Raw genomic sequence first — 23547 nt, forward strand, 5'->3', positions numbered from 1 at the left:
CAGACACTGAAGTCAGGCTCCATGGCTCCCCCTCATGGAAATACTGTAACTTACTGCATTTTGAACGGCCTCTTGGTTTTATGCCCCTCATCTGTTCCTTAGTAGCGCCTATGACTGCTGCACAATCTCCTCTAAATTACTTTTGTGATAACCTCATTAGAAAATGGTAACAGTCTCAGTACCTCATTCAACAAAGTGTTTGATAGCTCACCATGCACCAAACATTGTGCTAGATATGAGGGATAGAAGGATGGTAAATTTAAAAAGGTAGGCACCCCACCCCACAGCCTCTAATACGTAAGAGAAAGACGCAATTGCAATTGTAATAAGAGCCCCAAAAGGGAAATTCAGTGCCCTATGAAAACATATAGCTAAGGCAAGGGCTGATTTACCTGAAGCTAGTAAATTTCAGGGCCTCTCGCTTGCACAGCTCTTCCAAGGCCCCAGGGCCATTTTTTTTCCCAGTAAAATTCACAAAAGTAAGTTATTTTAACAAAAGGAGTTAAAATAATTCTCTTTCCATTCCTATTTCTGTCAAAATTCCTCTCGTGTTGGATGATGTTGGAGTGGTCACCAGCAGTTGGGGTGTCTGCTAAACTGAATTGGGGAATTAATTTATTTCTTAGATCAATTCAGAAATACTTGTGTGGTTTGTTGTCACTTCAGTATAGAGTTAATGCTCTATACTGTCCTTCGGTGGGGCTGTCTTCCAGCAGACTGGACTATACTTTCTGCCCACCTTGTGACATGTACGTGCAGGGCCAGAGGTGGTATTGAAATGTAGACGTGTCCAGTGGTACTCAGCTCTGGAAGTAAATGGGAATTGGAGGAGAAGCAAAGTTTGAATTGTTTAAAGTGTATGAAGCCATAAGCTGGTATCAAATTATGTAAAACTGTTAGCAGAGGATATGGTTTCATGGATGCATAGTCAAAACAGAAGTTTGTCCCCGTCAGGAATATTCACAATTTAGTGTTTACTATTATGAATGCACCAAGCTTTTTTAAAATATGATAATAATTGCATACAATAGAAATTTTTAGAAATTCTGTCTTGGCCAGATACAAATCTGTAGTGGTCTTGTGAGTGGCAAATCTAAGTTTGTGTGAGGTATGATTTAGCACTTGAACTCCTTATTCTCTCTATTAAAAATATGCTTATAAAATCTTCAATAAAGGAAGAGGTGATCAAAGAGAATGCAGCTCCGAAATGTAAACAGAAATTACAATTAGAGGTGTGTTAGACATTTAAGTAGTTTGAAACATTACCTTATATTTGTGGGAAATTTAGGATACTGTGAATTTTTTGGAATTTGTAATTTGTTATCATTTCTTCTTATATTGTAAGTTAATATTCATTTTTGCACCTAATTTTGTAATCTTTTTCTTAAATGGCTTCCCAAAGTTTGTAAGCTTCAGGTACCACCAAACCTGGATGCTTCCCTAGTGGGAAGGCCTGAATTAGTGTAGAAGTCAAGGTAACTTTTCCTGAGAAAACAAAATCAAAGCTGACCCCTGATTATGGGGTCAGAGGCAGCCATACTAGGGTGATGATGTGAAAGTGGGGAGAGGAGGCATGTGTGTGAGGGGAGCAGCCATTGCTGGAGTGTAGGAGTCTGCCAGGCACTAACGCTGAACCATCAGATAGGAAATCAGAAGAATAGCACCAAAGGGAAAAATCTGTCCTCATGATCCAATCACCTCCCACCAGGCCCCAATTCCAACATTGGGGATTACAATTCGACATGAGATTTGGGTAGGGACACCAATCCAAACCATATCACCAATGTTGCAACTTCTTCTTAGAAACAAGATGAACCCCACTTTTAGGCCTTTTGATTTCAGGAAATATTAAAAATTAAAAATAATATAACCATTTTTTCTGTTCATATTCAAGACAAGCTAGTGGTATAAATATTCAATCATATATTCAAGGATGAAGGTAATATCATTTTATTTTATTTTATTTAAATTCCATTGCTAGCCCTATCCATTCCTCCATGATTGTGGGAATTGTGGGAAATTCAACCTTAGTCATTTTTAGTGCCCTGTCTCCTTTCTTCCCTCTCGGTATCATAAGAAGGACCCTAAGTCCTATATAGGCCTTTAGGGGAGGCCTCTCTGATTTTCAGTTCCTAGTGGTTATATTTTTCCTAACTGGTTTATTCCTTTGAGGTTCCAACCCTCTGCTTCTGTACCAAGCTTGGGGAATGACAGTAAAACAGAACCCAGAGTCCAGGCTGCCTAAGTGTTTTATGTAGCTATTTCCCTCTGACAGATTGTAGAGTGTGGGTGATGTAGTTTGGATGTGTGTCCCCACCCAAATCTCATATATTGAAATGTAATCCCTGGTGTTGGAGGTGGAGCCTGGTAGAAGGTGATTAGATCATGGGGGCAGGTTTCTCATGAATGGTTTAGCACTATTCCACTTGGTACTATCTTCGCCATAGTGAGGGAATTCTCCTGAGATCTAGTCATTTAAAAGTGTACCCCTTTGCCTTCCATGAGTGGAAACTTCCTGAGGCCTCCCCAGAAGCAGATGCCACCATGCTTCCTGTACCACCTGCAGAACTGTGAGCAAATTAAACCTCTTTTCTTATAAATTACTCAGTCTTAGATGTTTCTTTATAGGAATGCAAGAATGGACTAATACAGGGGGTCTACCTAAAACTTTTGCAAACTTCTTTTTCATGTCTAGTGTATGGTTGTGGTAGACAGAATTCTAATATGGTCCCATGAGTCCCAGTCCCTGGTATTCATGCTCTGTATAATTCCCTTCCCTTGAGTATGGACAGGAACTGTGACTCACTTCTAGTTAACAGTATATGGCAAAGGTGAAAGAATTGTGCAGATGAAACTAAGATCCTGTGAAAGAAAAACAGAATATAGGGACTGCGAACTCACTATGCCATGAGGAAAGTTAAGGTTGGAAACTCAGTCACCAATACTGTCTTTTTTGTTGTCATTGTTCCCAAACTGATAGCTGTAATTTCATAATCCCAGGACATAGCATAATTTCCTCTACTCCCTCTTTTCACATGTTTACTTTATCTTATGTAAAATGTAGATTTACTGAGGCTAATCAAGCCTCAAAAGAATGGAACCATCTGCCTCAGTGTCTACCCTCTCTTCCTTTTTTTTTTTTTTTTTCTCCTGCTTGCTCTTTCTTTTTTAAAGAAAGAATTTCCCAAAACCCCCTTTGGAAAAAGCATAGGTTACAGATGCTCTTGTGAGTTGGCTAAATGATCTCTAACCCACAGAGACCTGCCTCAGTCACTTTTTGGTTTGCAGTCCCAAGTCAGTTGATTTTAGTTAATCAAAAAGGGGTTAAGACTATTTTCAGTGGGCCTCTCTTAATCTGGTGATTGTCCTTAAAAGATGGGCTGGGGCCTCCCTGAGGTACAAAATTATCCTTGCTGGCTTGATGTAGTAAGCAGTCTGCTGAGGAAGCCCACATGGGAAGGGATGGAGGTGACTTCTAGAAGCTGAAGGCAACTCCAGCCAACATCCAGCAAAAATCTGGGGCTGTCAGTTATATGGTTATGAGGAAAATAATTCTGCAAACAATCTGGATGAGCTTGGGATCGGATCTTCTCCAGTTGAGCCTCCAGATAAAAACAGCCTAGTTGACACCGTGATTGCAGTCTTCTGAGACCCAGAGCCAAGGATCCAGCTAAGCTGTGCCTAGACTCCTAACTCCTGGGAACTGTGAGATAATAAATGATTAATTGTTTTAAGTTACTTATTGTGTTACTCCATTCTCACAATACTATAAAGAAATACCTCATACTGAGTAATTTATAAAGAAATGAGGTTTAATTGACTCACAGTTCTGCAGGCTATAGAGGAAGCATGACTGGAGAGGCCTCAGGAAACTTACAATCATGGTGGAAGATGAAGGGGAAGCACGCTGTCTTACACAGCTGGAACAGGAGGAAGAGAGAGGGTGGGAGTTGCCACACACTTTTAAACAACTAGGTCTCCTGAGAACTCTATCAGGAGAATAGCACCAAAGGAAGAAATCTGTCCCCGTGATCCAATCACCTCCTACCAGGCTCCAATTCCAACACTGGAGATTACAATTCGACATGAGATTTGGGTAGGGACACAAATCCAAACCATATCACTAATGTTGCAACTTCTTAGAAACAAGATGAATCCCACTTAAAATTTGGTTTGGAAGTCAAGAATGACAGCGCCATACATATATCAAGAGCGTAGGAAAAGTTTTATTATTGATATATTCTCAAGGTTTTTTTGGGAGGACAGAAAATGCCTCCTAAGCTGGTCTAAAAGTTTTTTAAGAGGGCAAGTGTTCTGGGCTGAATTGTGTTACTTCCCTCTTCTCCCAGCCAAATATATACATTGAACTCTTAACCCCCAGTATGTCAGAATGTGGCTATATTTGGAGATAGAGTCTTTAGGGAGGTAATACCAGTTAAATTAGGTCATTGAGGGTGGGCCTTAATCCAACATGACTGGTGTCCTCTATTAAGAAGAGGCAATTTAGATATGGAAAGGTACACAGGAGGATCATGTAAAGACACAGGGAGAAAATGGTCCCACAGTGGCTCCACAAGAAACCAACTCTGCTGACTTGTGGCCTCCAGAATTGTGAGAAAACAAATTTCCATTTAAGCCACCCAATCTGTGGTAGTTTTGTTCCCGGACCAAACTGAGGGTCAGGCTGCTATTTCTTGCTGCCAATAATGAGATGTCGATGAACTGGGGATGAAGAAAGTTTTTATTTCTGTAACCAGTTACAGGGAGAAGGCCTGGAAATTATCACCAGACCAACTCAAAATTACAAAGTTTTTCAGAGTTTATATACCTTCTAAGCTACATGTCTACATGTAAGTGTACATTCATCTGAAGATATAAGTGATTACCTTCTTTTAATCTATAACTAAGGTCTGAGTCCTGAAGACCTTCCTCTGGAGCCTCAGTAAATTTACTTAGTCTAAATGGGTCTAGGTGCTGGGTGATTACCCTTATCTTGTCTCCTGCTACATTACGGAGGTTTGGGGAGTTCCTTCAGACCTCCAACAGACTTGTTTGTGGAGGCCTGGGAAGTTTCTTCAGACCTCCAATAAAACTTGTTTAATCCTAAATGGGTCCTGTTAAGAATTCCTTCATTATTTTGTCATGCTTTAAGTTTAAGGCCCAGGAAAAGTCTAGGAAAAACTGTTGATGGGCTTTTCTTACATCCCAGCCTTTGTATAAGGACACTGAATTTTTTTTTTTTTAGCTTTTAATATTTAACTTATCCACTCAGTACTGAAACAAGTTGTGATGGAGGCCTGCGTTAGTGAAACCTGGCCTGCCACACTTTCTCACAGCAGCACTAGAAAACTAATATAGCAAGGAAAAAATGTTTGGGGGTTTTTATCATGGTTAGGGGATGGGGCTGGACAAAGGCTTTCCACACATGAGAAAGGGCTTGGCTGCCAGCGCCAAAGGAGGGAGCGTTTGGGCTTTCTTATCAACTTGCCCAGATGTGGGAAACAGGGGAAGAACTATCAGCAATCAAACGTCAAAAAAGGGAGTCAGACTTTTATTGCAGCTAAGTTTGTGGTAAACACTATTTCAGGGCACCATCTAACTCCAATGATAGTGTCTGTGTCACTTTTCTTGAGGTCTTTTTCTGAAGCAAGCCCTGATGCTACTGTCACAGGCCAGAGTGCTGGGGAATCAACAGTCCCAGCCATCAACCGTTGGCGTGAGAGTTTGTGTGCTAATACCCCAGCTCCCTCGTCCCTTGGATGGGATTTCTCTGAGGCGTGGGTTCTCCATTTCCACCCAGAGTTTCCCCTATGGCATTAAGCTCTAGTTGCCCACTGCGAGCCGCCTGGATAACTTACCTGGGTTGCCTACCTTCTCTTCCCTGCTGGTGCTTCCTCAAGTTCTCAAATGGGTCACTTGCACTGGATACCGGCCTCAGAGTCTGCTGCAGGAAAACCAACACTGAGACCATGAATTAATACTGCTTTCAGGGCACTCTCGAGACCTTCCAGCCAAAGATCACCAGGGACAAATCTGCAGGTGAACTAGTTTGGTTTATTATTTTTTGCAGTGAAGGACACATGCCATGAAAAATTATAGGGTGTCTCAGTAAGAGGGGTTAGAAAGTTAGAAAGAACTTCTTATAGGGTTTGGACTTCGAATGATTTAGGAGATGGTCTAAGGAAGTTGGGGTTCACTCTAGAATGGATGTTGTCAGAAAGGGCAGGCAATTCTGTGAGAATCTCAATGAATCTTACTTATAGTGAAGGAAGATTAAGTCTATAGGTAGGGGAGACTAGAATGAGGTTAAAGTTGTAATTGGAAAAGAAATAGCAACTCGTTTTGGCTGAGAGACATTGTGTTTGGTGTTTTGTGGGTGGCACCATGAGTTGTTTTCGTCGGTGCTTAGAACTATAAAGTTGACTTGCTTTGCCTCACCTTATTATGATTGCAGAGCAGCCTTGTCTGAATTGGTATTCTGTGTGATAGTTTAAGTTTAATAGATTAGTATGGCCTAGCTGTGAGTCCCAGGCCAGGTTCTGAATATCAAGGGCTGCTTTCTTTATCAGCATTTGGAAAATGCCAGGCAAATAGTAAACACCCAATATCATCTACCATCAGCCTCAGCCTGGGGCCTAACACCCATCTTCTTTTATCTAAAATTCTGAATTAGCTATGAATATTCACATTTTACGAATGAGGAAAGAAATGTGATCTGAGCTAATGCCTTGTGTCAACAGGTATATTACACTAAGATGGAGAATGATATGCTGAATCTGCGTTTGCCTTTAACGTGTGTATAACTTCGAGAAAAAAGCCAAGGCTGGGCGGTCGGAGTCACGCTGCATCCGGCGACAGGGGGCGGTGTGTCCTGCGAAGAGTCAAAACGCCAGAAGCTGCCCTTGGTGTTTTTCAGCCTCTTGGTCTTAGGGAAAGTGAGGCCGTGTTTTACATCCAACATATTATTATTCTGATAATACGTGACTTGGCGCCACGCGCACTCTGCACTTAAACACGCACTTAACGGATAAACATATACGACTGAAAAAGAGTTTCGCCCTTGGTGGGCAGTGTATGGGGCGCGCAGCTGCAATCTGCAAACCCTTGCAGGGCGCGGGGGTTCGTCCACCCGCTCAAGGACGCAAAGAACCTCCATTCTCTGCCATACAAAGCACTCCTGGCCCAGAGAGCAGGAAAGAGCATCAGCTAGGCCGAGCTAGGCGGCGCCCTCGGCCGGAACCTGAACGTCAGGGCCGGTGGGCGTCCACGCCGCCTGCGTCCCAGTCCCCGTCCCAGCCCCCGGCGGCCTAGGCAGCGCTCCCAGCCCCGAGAACTTTGTTCTTTTTGTCCCGCCCCCTGCGCCCAACCGCCTGCGCCGCCTTTCGGCCCGAGTTCCGGAGACTCAACATGAAGCTGCTGGCCAGGGTTTTGTTTACTCTGGGGTCCCGGCTGCCCTGTGGCCTCGCTCCTCCGCGGGTAAGGCGGCCGGGGGCGCGGGGAGCGAGGACAGCGCGTCCCGACGCGCAAAGAGAGAGGACAGGGCGTCACGGGGGCTCGGGGAACGAGGACAAGGTATCCTGGGGCGCAAAGAGGACAGGGCGTCCCGGGGGTTCAGGGAGCGAGGACGGGGCAACCCGGGGAGCGGGAGAGAGGACAGGACATCTCGGGGTGTAAGAGAAAGGGCAGGAGGTCTTGGGGCACAAAGAGAGGACCTGGCGTCCCTGGGGCTCATGGAGCTAGGACAGGGCGTTTTGGGGCGCAGAGAGGACCGCCAGGTCCCGGAGCGAAGGGCAACGCCGGGAGTGAGCACTGGGGCCCGGGTCGTATTCCACTGTCAGATGAAGCCCTGATATGTGTAGGGGAATAGGGAAGAGACGTGATTTTCGAAGTTTTCACAGTTCTGCAGGTTTCCAACTTGTGTGTAAATAGGTAGAAAGAGGTAGGGAAGGATACGGCGCCCGTCCACCCCTTGAGTGAGAGAGGGATCAGGCCGAGCGAGCACTGACCTTTGACGTCCTTTGTTGTGAGGAAAGTCCATCTATGTGTTAGTTATGGAATTAAACACTAATACAAACAAATTATCATGAAAATGAAACAAAAACAAAACCCCAGCTGTTTATAGACTCCCCTTCCCAGATGTATAGCTGGGAGAGATCCGTCTCACACTGGCTTCCCCCCCTCTCTCTGGCCCACACTCCTGTCAGCATCTCCATTGCACCCATAGTGGAAATAAAATACTGCAAGTGAAAACAGCTAGGAAGAAGAAAGAGAAACAAAAACAAAAAGCAGCAATAATATCCAAGACAAGCCCTCCCTACATCTAAATTACAAAATTGTAATAAGTAAACTAAAAAGCACATTTTCTTTAGCCAGGTAGAAAAATTAATATGTCAACTGTGAAAAAACTTCTTTTGATTTGATAGAATAGACAGCCATGGTGTTGTTTTTCAAAAACTATGGGCAGCAGTAGTTCCAAATAGGAATACAAAGAATTAGTATGGTGGTTTCCTCAAGTAAGGTATCTTTCTTTTAAAAAGTGAGATTTGTTCAGGGTTAGGGTTTTGCTGATTTTTTTCCTCTCCCTGTGAAAACTGGGTTATAGATCATTATAAAGGAAGCCCATATTTTCTGATACTTTTCAGAGACATTTCTCATTTGAAACCTACAACAGCTCTGTGATGTCTTCAGAGATTTCATTTTTTAACACACATCATTAGGATTGTAGTAATAAGGTCATACAGACCTTATCCGAGCTCTTCTGACACCATTAGACAATACAGTTTGAGAGGAAGAAAATGAACTCATTTAAAAATTAATTGTAATCTGACAATTTTGAAATTCCTTTGCTGAAGAAAAATATGGAAGTTTTGAGGTTCGGGGTTGGGAGGCAAGAGAGGTACCTGTTAGTGTGGTTTGTCCCCTTCCTAGCACATGTAGCCTCAAGTTTGAATTCCTGGGAGAAGAAAAGTCTTTACATCTGTGATGTGGGAGGTTGTTCCAGGGAACTTCATGTTTTTGTGGGCAAATACAAGTTGTTATAATTAAAACCCCTAATTTGAATATTTTTGTTACCAAGAACCAAGGCAAATGTTTAATTTGTTATAAAACCTGTTTGTGAAGTGCTATGTTAAATTGTGCTGCTGGCTAGTAGGCCTCATTTCAATTTAATAAATATTTATTGAGGACTGGCTTTGTGTCTGGCCCTGTGCTATGCCCTGGGACTCAAAATTTAAAAAATACGAGCCCGGCTCTCAACTGCTCTCAAGTTGCTCTCAGTTCTGTTGAGGAAAACATTCAGTCATTCAGTCGTTTATGAGGAAACACTAATTAATTAAGTACCTATTAAGTGTTGGGCATTCTTTGGCAATTTGTGGTTGAAAGACATTCCTACCTTCAATGTACTATAGTCTCATATATGTTTTTTAAGCTACAAATAATAACCAATGAGTAGGCCTTGAAATCAATTTAGTGGAGCAAAACAGCACTTTGGGAGGCTGAGGCGGGTGGATCATTAGATCAAGAGATCAAGACTATCCTGGCCAAAATGGTGAAACCCTGTCTCTAGTAAAAATACGAAATTTAGCTGGGTGTGGTTTCGCACGCCTGTAGTCCCAGCTACTTGGGAGGCTGAGGCAGGAGAATTGCTTTAATCTGGGAGGCGGAGGTTGCAGTGAGCCGAGGTCGTGCCACTGTGGTCCAACCTGGTGATAGAGTGAGACTCCATCTCAAAAAAAAAAAAAAAAATTGGAATATAATAGGATATATCTAAATTCATCTCATGTAGTAAGGTTGTTTATTTTGTGAAACTTTAAAAAAAACTTACCATTCTTCCTTTTTTTGATTCATTCTTTGATTACTATCATGCACACTGCCATTTTTCTTTTCCTTTTGTTTTTATCAAGAGTAATAACTATCCAACCTGATGAACATGGTGAAACCCCATCTCTACTGAAAATATAAAAATTAGCCAGGTGTGGTGGCGCACGCCTGTAATCCCAGCTACTCAGGAGGCTGAGGCAGGAGAATCACTTGAATCTGGGAGGCGGAGGTTGCAGTGAGCCAAGATCGCGCCATTGCACTCCAGCCTGGGCAACAAAGTGAGACTCCATCTCAAAAAAAAAAAAAAAAAAGAATAGTAACTATCAAGAGTAAAATCACTATTTTTAGAAAAATGATTCCTGGCCAATATTCAGCAATACAGTTAACGAAGTAAGATATGACCTCAAACTGGCCACCTAGAATTAACTTGGGTTAGCATTTGGTGAACATAATTCCAGGCATCTATTCTGGAAAAAGGATGGATAGGCATAATTTTACTTGGATGTCACATTTTCCTTTAGTCAACATTGTTTCATTGTTTTCTCACGATGAATATTGTCTTGGAGCAGTATAAAACCAGCTAGATGTGTTTTCGTTATTTATTTTTTTAATCTGGAAGCCTAAGTATTTCTTTATTCAGTGTAAAATTCTGGAATATAAGCTCTATGCAAGCAAAGATTTTCATCTGTTTTGTTCACTGTTTATACCTAGAACAGTGCTTAGCATAGAGTAAACATGTAACAAATATCTGTTACATGAATGAACGTGTGTACTGTGTTGCTATGAGCATGTGTATGTTGCTATAGAAATCAGATTTCTTGCTATGGTTCACAGTGAGAAAAATCTGAAAAATGATAGTCTAGTGAGTCACCAGCAGACATCAATAGACTGTGAAGACGCAGATATGTATTATAATGCATATATGACCCAAACTGTGCATACCTAGAGGAGGCAAGGAAGGCTTCATGGAGGAGGTGGCCCCAGAAGCCTACTGTTAAACCAGGAGTTGGAATTTGTGTGGTCCCAGTGGCAATATAGACCTAAGGAATTGTATGTATCAAGAAGTGAAGGAGTGGCTTATTTATAAAAATTCAAGTGGTTTGGTATTGTGGAGTTGGTGAAGTATGGGAACAGAGAGAAGCATGTGGAGATGAGATCAGTCAGGTTGCTGGGGGACAGGGCATGGTGGGCTTTTCTTATTTATGTAGAAAATTGAGCATTTACTATTTGCTAGGCACCTTACTAGGGATATGAGGGTGAGAAGAAGAGCTGATTCCTGCTGTCAAGAAGCATAGAGTCCAATGGCATTATGGTATGATGTGCTGTATGTTAGGTTGGGTATTCTTGCTTTTGGAGGGGATCCCAAATAAATAGCATCCATTTTTTCCAGTCTGAAAAATGAGTAAAGATGGAAGCCAAAGTATCACTTTTATTGTGGTTTGTGAGAGGAAGCTGGGCCCATCAGCTGGATCTCCCGAAGTAGGCAGACTTACATAACTCTGAGGAGGGCAGAACATTGCCCTCTGAAGGCAGCTGGATCCCAAGAGGAAGAAGACCAAGGAGGACTGTTCATACCCAACGATCCTGTCAAAATTTACCAGTCTGTGTTGCTATAAAGGAATACCTGAGGCTGGGTAATTTATAAAGAAAAGGGTTTGTTTGGCTCATGATTCTGATGCCTGGACAAGTTCAAGACTGGGCATCTGCATCTGGTGACGGCCTAAGGCTGCTTGCACTTGTGGCAGAAGGTGAAGGGGAGCTGGAGTTTGCAGAGATGGAAGTGAGGGGGTGTTGGGAGGTGCCAGCAAGAGAGGAAGTGAGAGGGTGTTGGGAGGTGCCAGGTTCTTTCACAACCTGCTTTAGTGGGAACTAATAGAGTGCAAACTCACTTGCCACTGCCAGGATGAGGATGGTACTACGACATTCATGATGGATCTGCCCCCATAACCCAGGCACCTCCCATTAGACCCCACCTCCAACTCTGGGGATCACATTTCAACATGAGGTTTCAAGGGACAGACATCCAAACATCCTTAGCAGGTTGACTAAGGGGACAGAAAGAAACCTGGAGTTGTACTACCTGAACTTCTCACAGTAGGGAGATGTCAGGACTGGGGAAGAAGCATCTCCTGCTCATGGGGGAGGTATGTCCAGTTTTATGAGAGTGGTGTTGTTGTTTGGTATATATCAAAGCTGAGACCTGAAAGATGAGTAGGAGTTAGCCAAAGGGAGAGATGTAAGAATGTTTTAAACAGGAGAGTAGTCTATGTGAAGGCCCAGCGTAGAGGTTATCAATAGAGAGTGGGGAGGCAGGAGGTGAGAGACAGCTTAGTGAGCAGCCTGTTGGCTGCGTTAAAGAGTTAGAACTTTGTCCTGAGGGGTGGGAGTGGAGACAAATGGCTAAACCCTGAGTAATCCTCTCATCTGTTGAGAGGTGATGGTGGCCTCAATGAGGGCATGCATTGGGTTTGGAGACACTCAAAGTCAAGTGATATTTAGAAGGTAAAATCAGAGGCCTTGGTGATTGGTTGGTGGTGAGGATGAGAGATGGGGCTGTGCTCAGAGGTAACATGTTGCCATCAAAATTGTGAGCAGAAATATGATATCATCAGGTAAGACTGGAAGTAGAGAGACCAAACATCAAAACACCAGTGATGAGAGTCTGAACTGAGGGTAGCATTAGAGCTATTGGGGACTAAAATGAACTGGGCTTGGTTTGAATGTATGGGGTAAGACGAAGCCCAGATTTCTGTCTTTGGCCCCTGAGCTAAGGACAGTGCCACTCTCTTGAGTGAGGACATTAAGTGGAAGCTGGAGGGAGAAGAGGAGTAAGTGACATCAGTCCTGAAATGTCAGTAGAGTCTGGGACTCCTCAAGTGGTATATAGATAAATAAGCTACAGAAGTGGAGGAGAGAATGTTAATTCTCCCTGGGAGTGTTAGGGAAAGCACCAGAGCTCTCACAGCTGGGTTTCAATGATGAATGTTAGGTGACGATAGGGAGCAATTTGTGTAAAGACAGGAAGGTAGGAAAGAGTTCATGTTTGGGGAATCCTGAGTACTTTGTTTTCCTGAGTGTAAATTTCAGGGGAGATGAAGCAGAAGAGAGGGACAGGAGCGAGGTCATGAAGACATACACTGTGGGGAGTGAAGGAATCTGGACGTTCTGCAGCTACCAGGAGCCCTTAGAAGATCTTAAGGAGAGAAGTAACATGATCCCATTAGCAGTCCTCTGGAGATCAGTTAAAAGATGACACAGAATAGGCCCCCAATGTTTGTGAATGTTGTGAGATAGGGGTTTGAAATCAGGTGGTGGATATAGAGGGACACTGGGGAGGTAAAAGGCATGGAGCTTATAGACGGATGGGATGTATCAGGTCAAGAGGAGAGGGAGTCACCAAGGTGGGGCAGGGCAGGGCAGGTGGCGGGGGTGGGGTTAATGGATGAATCTTGGCCTTGTAGCTTAAGTATGCATTTGAAGAAATTTCAAACAAACTTCCTGCCCAAACTACAAAGCAAACTTTATATTATTACAAAAAATAATCTAGATCTCAGATATCTCCCAAAGGTCATGGTAATGACATCAAAAGAGGGGGGAATTTTAAGGTTATCCAGAGTTTCTTACAGCCCATGGTAGAAAACATGCCATAGATGTTTAGCAACTTTTAGTTTTTGCAGAAAATTCTAGGTAGAAAATGATCAGCATTCTCAGCTATCCTGCGCTCTTCTCTTCCTAAGTTGATGAATCATTCTGAGATCGAAGTGCCAGGGTAATGATAAGTAAGTCTAGAATACAAGGTCAACTGCGCTTTTATCCCTTCCAGTCTGAGAAACCCTCACACTGCATTGTAACATAAAAGCAGTGATAGAACTGTAGGCTTTCATAATTGCTGGAATGATGAAATGATGTTGCCATTTACCTTTAGCCCTAATTTATTCTTCATGATTCAAAACTATATTTCCTACTGCAGCTTAGATATCTCTACCTGACTATTCCAGAAGCATCCCAGGTGCAGCATTTCTAATGCAGAACTCATTATCCTCAATGCTCCAACTTGGTCTTCTCATGTCAACCCAGTCATTTCAGTTACAGCATCACTCTGCATGCAGCCACTTAAAACTAGAACTCAGTTACCTTCCGCAGCTCTCACCTTACTTGCCAGGTCTGGCTGGTTGGGTTCTGGGTTCAGGCTAATTTACATGTTAAATGTGTGTGGAATGTGTTGTCTTAACTCTTAATTTCTACTGCCCTCGGTATCTCTCACATACAATTAATGACTTCTGTCTAATGGGTCTCTATTTCCTTTTTTCTGGCTCACAGTTAAATCTTAATTTTTCTAGAACACAAAGGCAGTGCAGATGTAACAGGGATATTGAGGTAAAGATGAGAGAGGTAGAAAAATCTCTCTCAGTTCTTTTCAGTAAACAGGAGACCTGTTTATATGCTGTTAATGAAACAGGCAAAAATGTGATGAAATAGATCAAGAACAAAAGTCCAAGCTCATGTTGGGCAAGAGGCAAGAAGAAATCATGGATCTAGTGGATATCTTAAATATCCTGACTTGATCATTACACATTCTATGCATGGAATAAAATATCACATGTACCCCATAAATAGGTAAAAATGTTATGTATTAATAAAACGTTAAGAAAAGAAGAAATAATTGGACCAGGCAATATTAGGTACAGTGGTAACTCATTACGTCCTCATTTTTTGGGACCTTTGCTCTTGCAAGTAGTTGTATTTGCTAACTTCCCACCAGTTCACATGATAGCATCCTGGGCTAAGCATCACCATCTCTGTCTGGCTTGTTATACAAGTGTCCTAATAGTTTCCCTGCTTCCAACCTTGCCTCTACACTCCATGGCAGCCAGAACAATCCCCTTAAAACTTAAGGCAGATCATGTCCATTCTCTCCTCAAAACTTTGAAGATGTTTCCCACTTACCTCAGAGTAAAAGCCTGTCTCCGTAGTGGCTGACTCAGCCTGCATGGTCCAGTCCCCTTTACCTCACTGACCTCTTTGGCCCCTGTCTCCCTCCTTCCTTCTTCTCCAGCCACACTGGCTTCCTGACTGTTACCCCATCCATAAGCATGCCCCCTGCTCCCAATCCCTTTTGCCTAAAACCCTATGATTCATTCTTCTCCTTCACGTCTTCGCTCCAATGTCACCTTCTCAATGAGGCCTTTGCTGATGACCCTGTTTAAAGTAGCAATGCTCTACCCCTATTCTCTGCCTTATTTTTTCCCACACTACATATCAACTTTTAATATACTACATATTTTTTAACTTAATTTCTTTATCCCTCATTCCCCCAAGGATAATCTTGCTGAGAATAGAGTATTGTGTCTGTTTTTTTTTTTTTTTTACTGCTGTACTGCCATGCCTAGAACAGTGCCTGAGGCTTAATATATGCTCAATAAACACTTGCTTAAAATGAGTAAATGAATAAACTCTATATCCATCATAATGTCATGTTTATCCCTAATACTTTTTCATGTAAGCAAATTCTCAAATCAAAACAAACTCTTTGCAAGAGCAGAGATTCTAATTTTTGGTTTAAAAAAGATTATCATTATAGTTTTGGTTAACATGATAGGGGATCAATAAGAGATGACTCAAATGAGAGGCAGACAGGAGTGAAGACCCTAGCTGAAAATTTCAAATTGTCTCTTAGGTCTGTGATTTCATCTCTTTTTATTTTGTTGTATTGGGGAAACATCTGTTCAGTCTGCATCTAACTGCAGACAGATAAGCACTGTAATAAAATGAGATGTACACCCTATGGCATAGAGCACCGACATTTTCAAGGACTCATGTTCACTGATACAAAATGTATCATTCCTCAAAAATGTAATTTCTGTCCTGCTCCTGGCAACTGCATAATTCAGCTTAGCCATTGGAGCTTGGAGTCCAGCTAGGCAGTTTCTTTTATATTTGTTCAGCCTTACCTTCAGGTTGCTGTGGCAACAAGATCTGTGCTCTGCAGAAGCTGAGAATATCAGTGGCCTCTGTTCAATGCCCTGCTGTAAGTTAAGGAGCAGGCAGATGTGCTTAAGCAATCTACACAGTCATGGAGCGTGAGTTAACAAGGCCTGTGGCAAGCCTTCGGTGTGGCACTCAGTTATTTTAATGTCCGCAGGGCAACTGTTGGCATTTGGGGTGAGACAGTTCTTCATTCTGCAAGGCTGTCCTTTTCTGCACTGGAACATCCAGTAGAACATCCCACCTAAGTATCCCTTGTATTTCCAGATGCCTCCAGCTAAGGACCACATACACTGTGCTGAAGTGGCAGTGGTGTGGCCGTTGGAAAGAATGCACGCATGGCCTTCTAGCAGTCGGACAAAATAAATTGGGAAGTAGTTATGGAAGGCTTCCTGTATTCAGGGAGTACATAAGGTGTTTTGGGAATGCAAAGATATACATTTTTGAAACTCATCCTTTGAAAAACATGGTTGTCCAGTGTTTACCACGCTGATATTTTAATATGGCAGTTAAGGCCCAGTCTGCAAAACTCTTCTGTGAATTCGAGTTGGAGTAAATTTGATCTAAAAAATATTGATTCAACCTGAACCAACAGATACTTAGAAGCTCCAAGAAAATAGATATGGAAATATTTCATTATTTTTATAAATATAGCTCACACTTTAGTGTTTAATATAGAGTAGTTATGCTTCAAGTAAGGTATATGTCCTCATCATGAAATTGATTCTATGCCATTTTTTTCTTGCTCTGTTTTCCTCTACACACTTCTTGTATTGTGTGCTTGCCTATATGATTCAATTTTGTTAGCTATTGTTAAAAAAAATTTATGAACATGTTGAATATTCAAGCAATATAAAAGGATATGCAGTGACAGTGTAATAAGGTTATTATTACTATGGTTATTACTATGAATAGTTTCTTGTGGATACTTCTGACAGTTTTTGTGCATATGTCAACATATGTATGAAGATATCCTCGTTTTAAAAAACCACATGAATGGGAGCATGTTACATGTATTTCTCTACCTTGAGTTTTACACTTAACACATAATGTCTCACATTGTTGGTATCCAACAAATACTTATTGAATAATTAAAAAATAATACATCTATAGCAATGTTTACAGTCAGCATATACATTCTAGCTCCTTCTTTTGGTAGATAATAGATCCATATAACCGTATTTTATAATATAGATGTGCTCTAATTCATTGGCTGTGTCCCCTAAGGAAACACACATAGATTGTTTTGTAGTCTTTCTATTACAAACAATTCTTTAATGAATCTCTTTGGCTATTTTGAGTCTCTTGCATTTTCAAAACAATTTTAGGATAAGCTTGTCGACGTTCACAAAAAGCTGATTAGGATTTTGATAGGGATTTTGTTGAATCTGTATATCAATTTAGGAAGTGTTGTCCTCTTAACAAAATTAAGCTTTCCAGTCCATGAACATAGAATGTCTTTTTATTTACTTATGTCTTTAATTTCTTAATGATGTTTTGTAGTTTTCAATTTATAAGTCTTGTACTTCTTTTATTAAATGTATTAGTATTCTTTTCAATATGATTATAAACAGAATTGTTTTCTTAATTTCATTTTTATCTTAATGTATATCTTTGATCATAGCTCCTTCTCCCCCTGCTTCTTTCCCAAATGAATGAGTATTTCTTTTAGGTAAATTCCTGCATGTGGATTTGCTGGGTCAAAGAGTATTTGTATCTAACATTTAAAAAAATGTTGCCAGATTGGCCTCCTAAGAAGTTGCCAGAATTCTTATCAACAGATTGTAAGGGTGGCTTTAATCAGCTGTTTCTTGTATTATAGATGATAAAATTTTGAACCTTACTGGTCTGGTAAGAGAAAAATTATGTCTCCTTTTGTTTAAATATGCTTATTTAGTTATAAATATGGTTGTATATTTGTTTTTTGTTTGTGTGGAGTACCTTTCTAAGCCCTTTGCTTAGTTTTTCTGTTTGCAAGTAACTCAATACTTTGTATGGATTGATTTAGATTTTCTTTTCTTTTCTTTTCTTTTTTTAAAGAGGGAGTCTTGTTGCATTGCCCAGGCTGGAGTGCGGTGGCACGATCTTGGCTCACTGCAACCTCTGCCATCTGGGTTCAAGAAATTCTCCTGCCTCAGCCTCTCGAATAGCTGGGACTACAGGCGCATGCCACCACACCTGGCCAATTTTTGTATTTTTAGTAGAGATGGGGTTTCACCATGTTGGCCAGGTTGGTCTTGAACTCCTGACCTCAGGTGGTCCACCCGCCTCGGCCTCCCAAAGTGCTGGGATTACAGCACTACTGCGCCCGGCCTGATGATTTAGATTTTCTATTCTTGGGCTTATTCTAATGTTTAAGATGTCATAATTTAGGGTCATTGGAAATGACTAATTTTTTAAAACAAGTGGCAAAGAGCTGGATTTCAATCATATATTCACATAAGACTCTACATGTCTGTATCCATGTGCTTTCTAATGCAATTGGAGTCTGGCCAACCAAGTGTTATATTCAGTAAGACAGGCATTTACCGAATGCCTAATTGGTGCCAGAAACTGTACTGTAGTGATGAATATAAGGTAGTGTCCCTGGCTTCCTAAGCATCCTGATATGTTGAAATGAATTGTGGCAACTCCTTAGCAGGCCAATTTGGAAGCCTTCCATTTGCCTGTTTTTAATAGGGTGCAATTTAAAAAGTGTTGACAGAGATACTGACAATGTTGTCTGGTTTTGAAGGCCGGTTCTGCTGGGTTGAGAAAGACAGTGGGTGGTTCAGGCCAATGAGAAAGCAGGAGCAAAGGCCAGAAGGTGAAAGTAGTTGGCAAGTTTTTGGAATGCTGAGGGCTTGGTAAGTGTAGAGTTTACTTCTACATGGCAGATCAGTCACGAGGTGGGGCTAGGAAAGTATTAATACGTTGGCACCATATTGTCCAGTGGCTTGAATGCCATGCTCAAGAGTTTGATTTTTGTCTTTTTGACTTTGGAAGGCATCCATGTTTTTGAGGAATGGAATTTTAATGTGGAGGACCCATCCATAGTGATGATGATGACGACGACGATGATGATAAATAGCTAAACTAAGTGCTCAAAAGATAACTCATTTAGCCTTACAACTTCCATATGAGAGACTATTATTGTATGAATTTTATTTATTTGAAACTGGATCTTCTTAATAATGTACCTAGCACACACATTAAACAATTATTTTTGTAGAAATTTGTTTTACATGAAATTTAGTTATGGTTCCAAAATAAAAGCCTTGCCTCTTCTTTCGTTTTTTATTTGTTTGTTTGTTTGTTTTTGTATTGGTTTCTTGTGTGTTACTTAGAATAGGCATCTAGGAGTCACATACTCAGATGCCTGAAGTCCTTGAAGGCCTTGTTTATGAAAGGCCACCCAGTGAAAAGGGCTCACTTTTCCTGTGTGAGTCGGGGCTGGACAGAGCTCAGGCCTTGTCTCAAGAGAGCAGTCATAGTTGTACTTAATCATGTGGTAAGGTGTTCCCAAGTGTTGGTAGAGCTTCTGACTTTTATGTGAATTCTTCCATTATCTAAATGTTGGCTTAAGTTTTAAAAACTTTGGGCTCAAGTTTTAAAAACATATTTGGCCTAGAATCACTAATCTACTTTTATTTGAGATATTTACCCTAGACATTTTAGACTAGCCAAAATATAGTTAAGTAATTTAGGTATATATCTCATTGATATACAGTCCTTATCCTTGAGGGGAAGGTGCAGTGTCAAGACTCTCAGAACTGCCATTTTGAAGATTAAAAGTATGATCATGTCTCATTAGTTTAGATGCTGTAATTTTGGAATACATGGAGGAAGCTATCGTTTATATGATGTGGGAGAGGGATGAGTATGGTGAGGAAGGTAGGTGATAGCTAATTTTTTGAGGGAGAGATTTAGAGCTTATAACTAAAAAATAATTCTGTATTGCCAAAGTTGGAAGACTCTAGCTAAAGTTTTAAGAATTTTAGGTCACTAAAGATCTCCAGAGAAATCAATCTTGATATGAAAAGTGTTATTTATATTTTTGAAAAAAACTTATTTCTCTAAAAACCATAAAGCAAGACTTGAAAATCTTTAAAAGCCTGTTTTGTATCTACTTTTTATAATTCAAAAATCCCAACCAAAATACTGTTTAAGGTTATTAAGGATGCTTCCTTGTAGAAACAGGATTGAATATGATGTGATCCTGTGAGATCTGATCATCTCAATGGGTCTTAAGGTTGAAATGAACATCTTCCTTTTAGGCAGAGAAGATGGCTTGAATTTATATTAACACATATGCTGTGTATTGTCAGAGGGTAATGAGAATTAAAATAGCTTATCAATTTCTTCACTTTGGTTTGGTGGGGAAGTGGAATCATAAGGTTAATATTGATCAGATCATATAAGATAAATAAAAATGTGCTATGTAATAACCTGTTACATTATAGACATTAGGAATTATTTTTATCACATGTGACATTTTTACCTTTATATCATTTTCTCTACCAGTGTGGAGGTTGAGGAAATGTTTTAAAATAAATTTAAAAAGAAAGTTTGTATGCAAATATCTTGTTTAATTATTTTCATGAAGTCCCACATCAAATCCCCTATACACATTAACATTAAAAAGTTAAAAATTATGGTAAAGCCTTCAGAAAATTAGAATACATTTTTTCATTATTATTACTTAGTGACAAATTTACCATTCTACTTGAGTAAACTTCTTGATTCATCATCTTAATGTAATAGTTCTGAAGGCAGGTGGCAGCCTTAAGGAAAACTGCCACTTATGTAGAAAAAGATTATTGTAGAGTTGCTTGGATTACTGTGCTTTGGCAAAAGGATGTGAAAAGAAAATGTCAACATGAAGCTAAAATAAATATGATGACTGGCATGGAGCATAACAAGATTTACAAATATGTCTTCAATTATTTTATACATGATCTCAAATTTTGTCTTTCAGTAACTTTTTTTCTGCTTATAAAGATCTAATCATACTTATTGGATAGCTTTGGAAAGTACTAAAAACCAATCAAACAAACAAAAAAAAACCAAATAATTATCTATAATCTCATTACTTAGCTATAACTGTAAAGTAATGGGTGGACTCTGAAGTCAGACAGATACTGGATTTAAGTCTTTATTCCCTATTATTATTTATCTTTAAAAGTTAGCTACTTGACCTTTCTGTGCTTCAGTTTTTTTCATCTATAAAATAGAAGTAACAATTGAATTTACCTTATAGAGCTCTTTTGAGGACTGTATGGTAAATATTGAATCTACTACTTACTGTTGTTATTTCCTTCTCGTCTTTTTTTCTAAGCATATATTTTTATTTGTAGTTAAAAACATACTGTATATTTGTTTCTTTTTTTTCATTTAACATCACGTTATAAATGTTTTCTTGTGCAATTTCCAGTTGATGAACAGCCTCCTTCTAAATCATTGACCGCATTTCTTATTCTTTCCTTAGGATAAATTTCAGGATATCCTGAATCAACTGATGACAGCCTATTTAGCTTACAGGAATACTCTGGAAGGAAATGGTAGCTTCTGGAGTTTTAACTGGAGTTTTAATCTTGCCACCATGACCTAATGGAATATCACATAACCTCCCTGGTGTGACCATTAAGCTTAGCAGGATCTCAGAGAACAGACAGAGGAATATGCAAGCTGGTTATCAGAGAAGGCTCTGGAGCCTGTCAGTCAGTTTGAACCCTGGTTCTGCAGCTTTGGCAATATATATATTTTTTATCACTCTGAGCCCTTTCTGTACAATAGGATAAAACTAATACCTATTTCATGTGGTTGTTTGGAAGATTAAACAGTTTGATATGTAATCCTGGCAGGTGGTAACTACTTAATGAATGTTAGCTCCTATTGTTCATTATATTAGATACCTAAAGTTTGTTTTATGATTAAATGCAAGAGAATGGCAGTGATGTTCGCATGTAATGTAAGTACAAGCTGTTACATATAAAATAGGGCAATACAAATATTTTTTACTCCAAAATGGATTGATTTTCCTCCCATTTAAAATAAATAACAGAAATATTCTGTTTTATGTTTTGTGGCCAGAAGCTAGCATGGGAAGAGGCATTTGATTTAATAATCCTTATAGAGAATTTTTAACAATTTTCTTCAGTGATTCAAAGGTGGAAAGTGATTTTTGTCCAGATTATTCTTGTTGAAAGACAAAAATGCTTTATGTTGGTTTTTTAAAAATTAAATTTGGTCGGGTGTGGTGACTCATGCCTGTAATCCCAGCTCTTTGGGAGGCCGAGGTGGGCGGATCATGAGGTCAGGAGATCGAGACCATCCTGGCCAACATGGTGAAACCCTGTCTCTACTAAAAATACAAAAATTTAACTGGGCATGGTGGTGTGTGCCTGTAATCCCAGCTACTCTACTCGGGAGGCTGAGGCAGGAGAATCGCTTGAACCCGGGAGGCGGAGGTTGCAGTCAGCCAAGATCATGCCACTGCGCTCCAGCCTGGCTACAGAGCGAGACTCCATCTCAAAAAAACAAACAAACAAAACAAAAACAAACCAAAAACCAAAACAAAACACAACAAAATTTAATTTAAGCAAAACACCTGCAGCTAATAATGGTAGCATTTGTAGTGCTTACTATATGCTACACACTGCTCTAGGTGCTTTACCTGTAATAACTCATATAATCCTCACAATGCCATATGAAGAAATTATTTTATTGTCCCCATTTTGTAGATGAAGGAACTGAGGCACAGAGAGGTCAAATAACTTGCTGAAAGTTACATAGCTTGGGAGAAAATTCTGTGCTATGTAGTCCAGCTCCAGAGCCTGTGCTTTTTAAATCAGAAAGCAAAGAATAATAATTAAGTACAATACCAATATGTTTGCAGTGAGTTGTGTTAATACAAGAATTTGATTACTATTAAATTCAAGAGCATGTTTTAAAAAATTCATCTGTTTTTTGGAAATATATGTATGCAAATTTCAATTCATTTTCCTCTTTTAGTTTTTCAGTTATGGGACAAAAATATTATATCAAAACACTGAAGCTTTGCAGTCTAAATTCTTTTCACCTCTTCAAAAAGCGATGCTACCACCTAATAGTTTTCAAGGAAAAGTGGCATTCATTACTGGGGGAGGTACTGGCCTTGGTAAAGGAATGACAACTCTTCTGTCCAGCCTAGGTGCTCAGTGCGTGATAGCCAGCCGGTAAGTCCCTTACATCAAGCCTATTGGCGACGCTTTTGAAGAAACTGTTCTGTGCCATAGTATTGAAAACACTGTTCGCCAGAGTTGTTTGATTAGCATCTTAATCTTATATAAAATATTAGAAATATTCTTTAGATTATTTAAATATATCTTTTTGGAAAAAGTTAGGTACTATTTGAGATGAAAGAAACAATAAGAATTGTGGAACTGATGTTTGGGTAAACATCCGCAATTTTCATTATTTTAATTTCCCCAATTCAGTGGTAGAATATTTCTTTTTCTGTACACGAAGATGAAGTTAAAAAGTACGACATGAAGCCAGGTGGGGTGGTGTGTGCCTGTAATCCCAGCTACTGGGAAGCTGAGGCAGGAAGATCACTTGAAGCCCAGAATTTGAGACCAGCTGGGCAACATAGTGAGACCTTGTCTCAAAAGAAACATTTTTTTTTTAAGCACCATATGGAGGTTGCTTTGTCTTCAGTGGGAATGATGATGGTTACTGCTTTAATTAATAATTAACCTTATACCAGGATAATTGATGCAGTAC

The 23547-nt window shown here is 40.1% G+C and overlaps 1 protein-coding gene across 1 annotated transcript in view; it reads left to right on the top strand.

The window, feature by feature from the left end:
• Positions 1-6997: 6997 nt before the first annotated feature.
• The window catches only part of DECR1 (2,4-dienoyl-CoA reductase 1), a 50628-nt gene continuing 34078 nt past the window's right edge, over positions 6998-23547 (top strand). The window contains exons 1-2 of the mRNA XM_054498410.2: positions 6998-7476; positions 22798-23000. Of these exons, the coding sequence (XP_054354385.1) occupies positions 7408-7476; positions 22798-23000 (272 nt within the window). The 5' untranslated portion in view covers positions 6998-7407. The remainder of the gene's footprint in view (positions 7477-22797; positions 23001-23547) is intronic.

Source organism: Pongo pygmaeus, chromosome 7 (genome assembly GCF_028885625.2).
Source record: "Pongo pygmaeus isolate AG05252 chromosome 7, NHGRI_mPonPyg2-v2.0_pri, whole genome shotgun sequence".
Classification (NCBI taxonomy): Eukaryota; Metazoa; Chordata; class Mammalia; order Primates; family Hominidae; genus Pongo; species Pongo pygmaeus.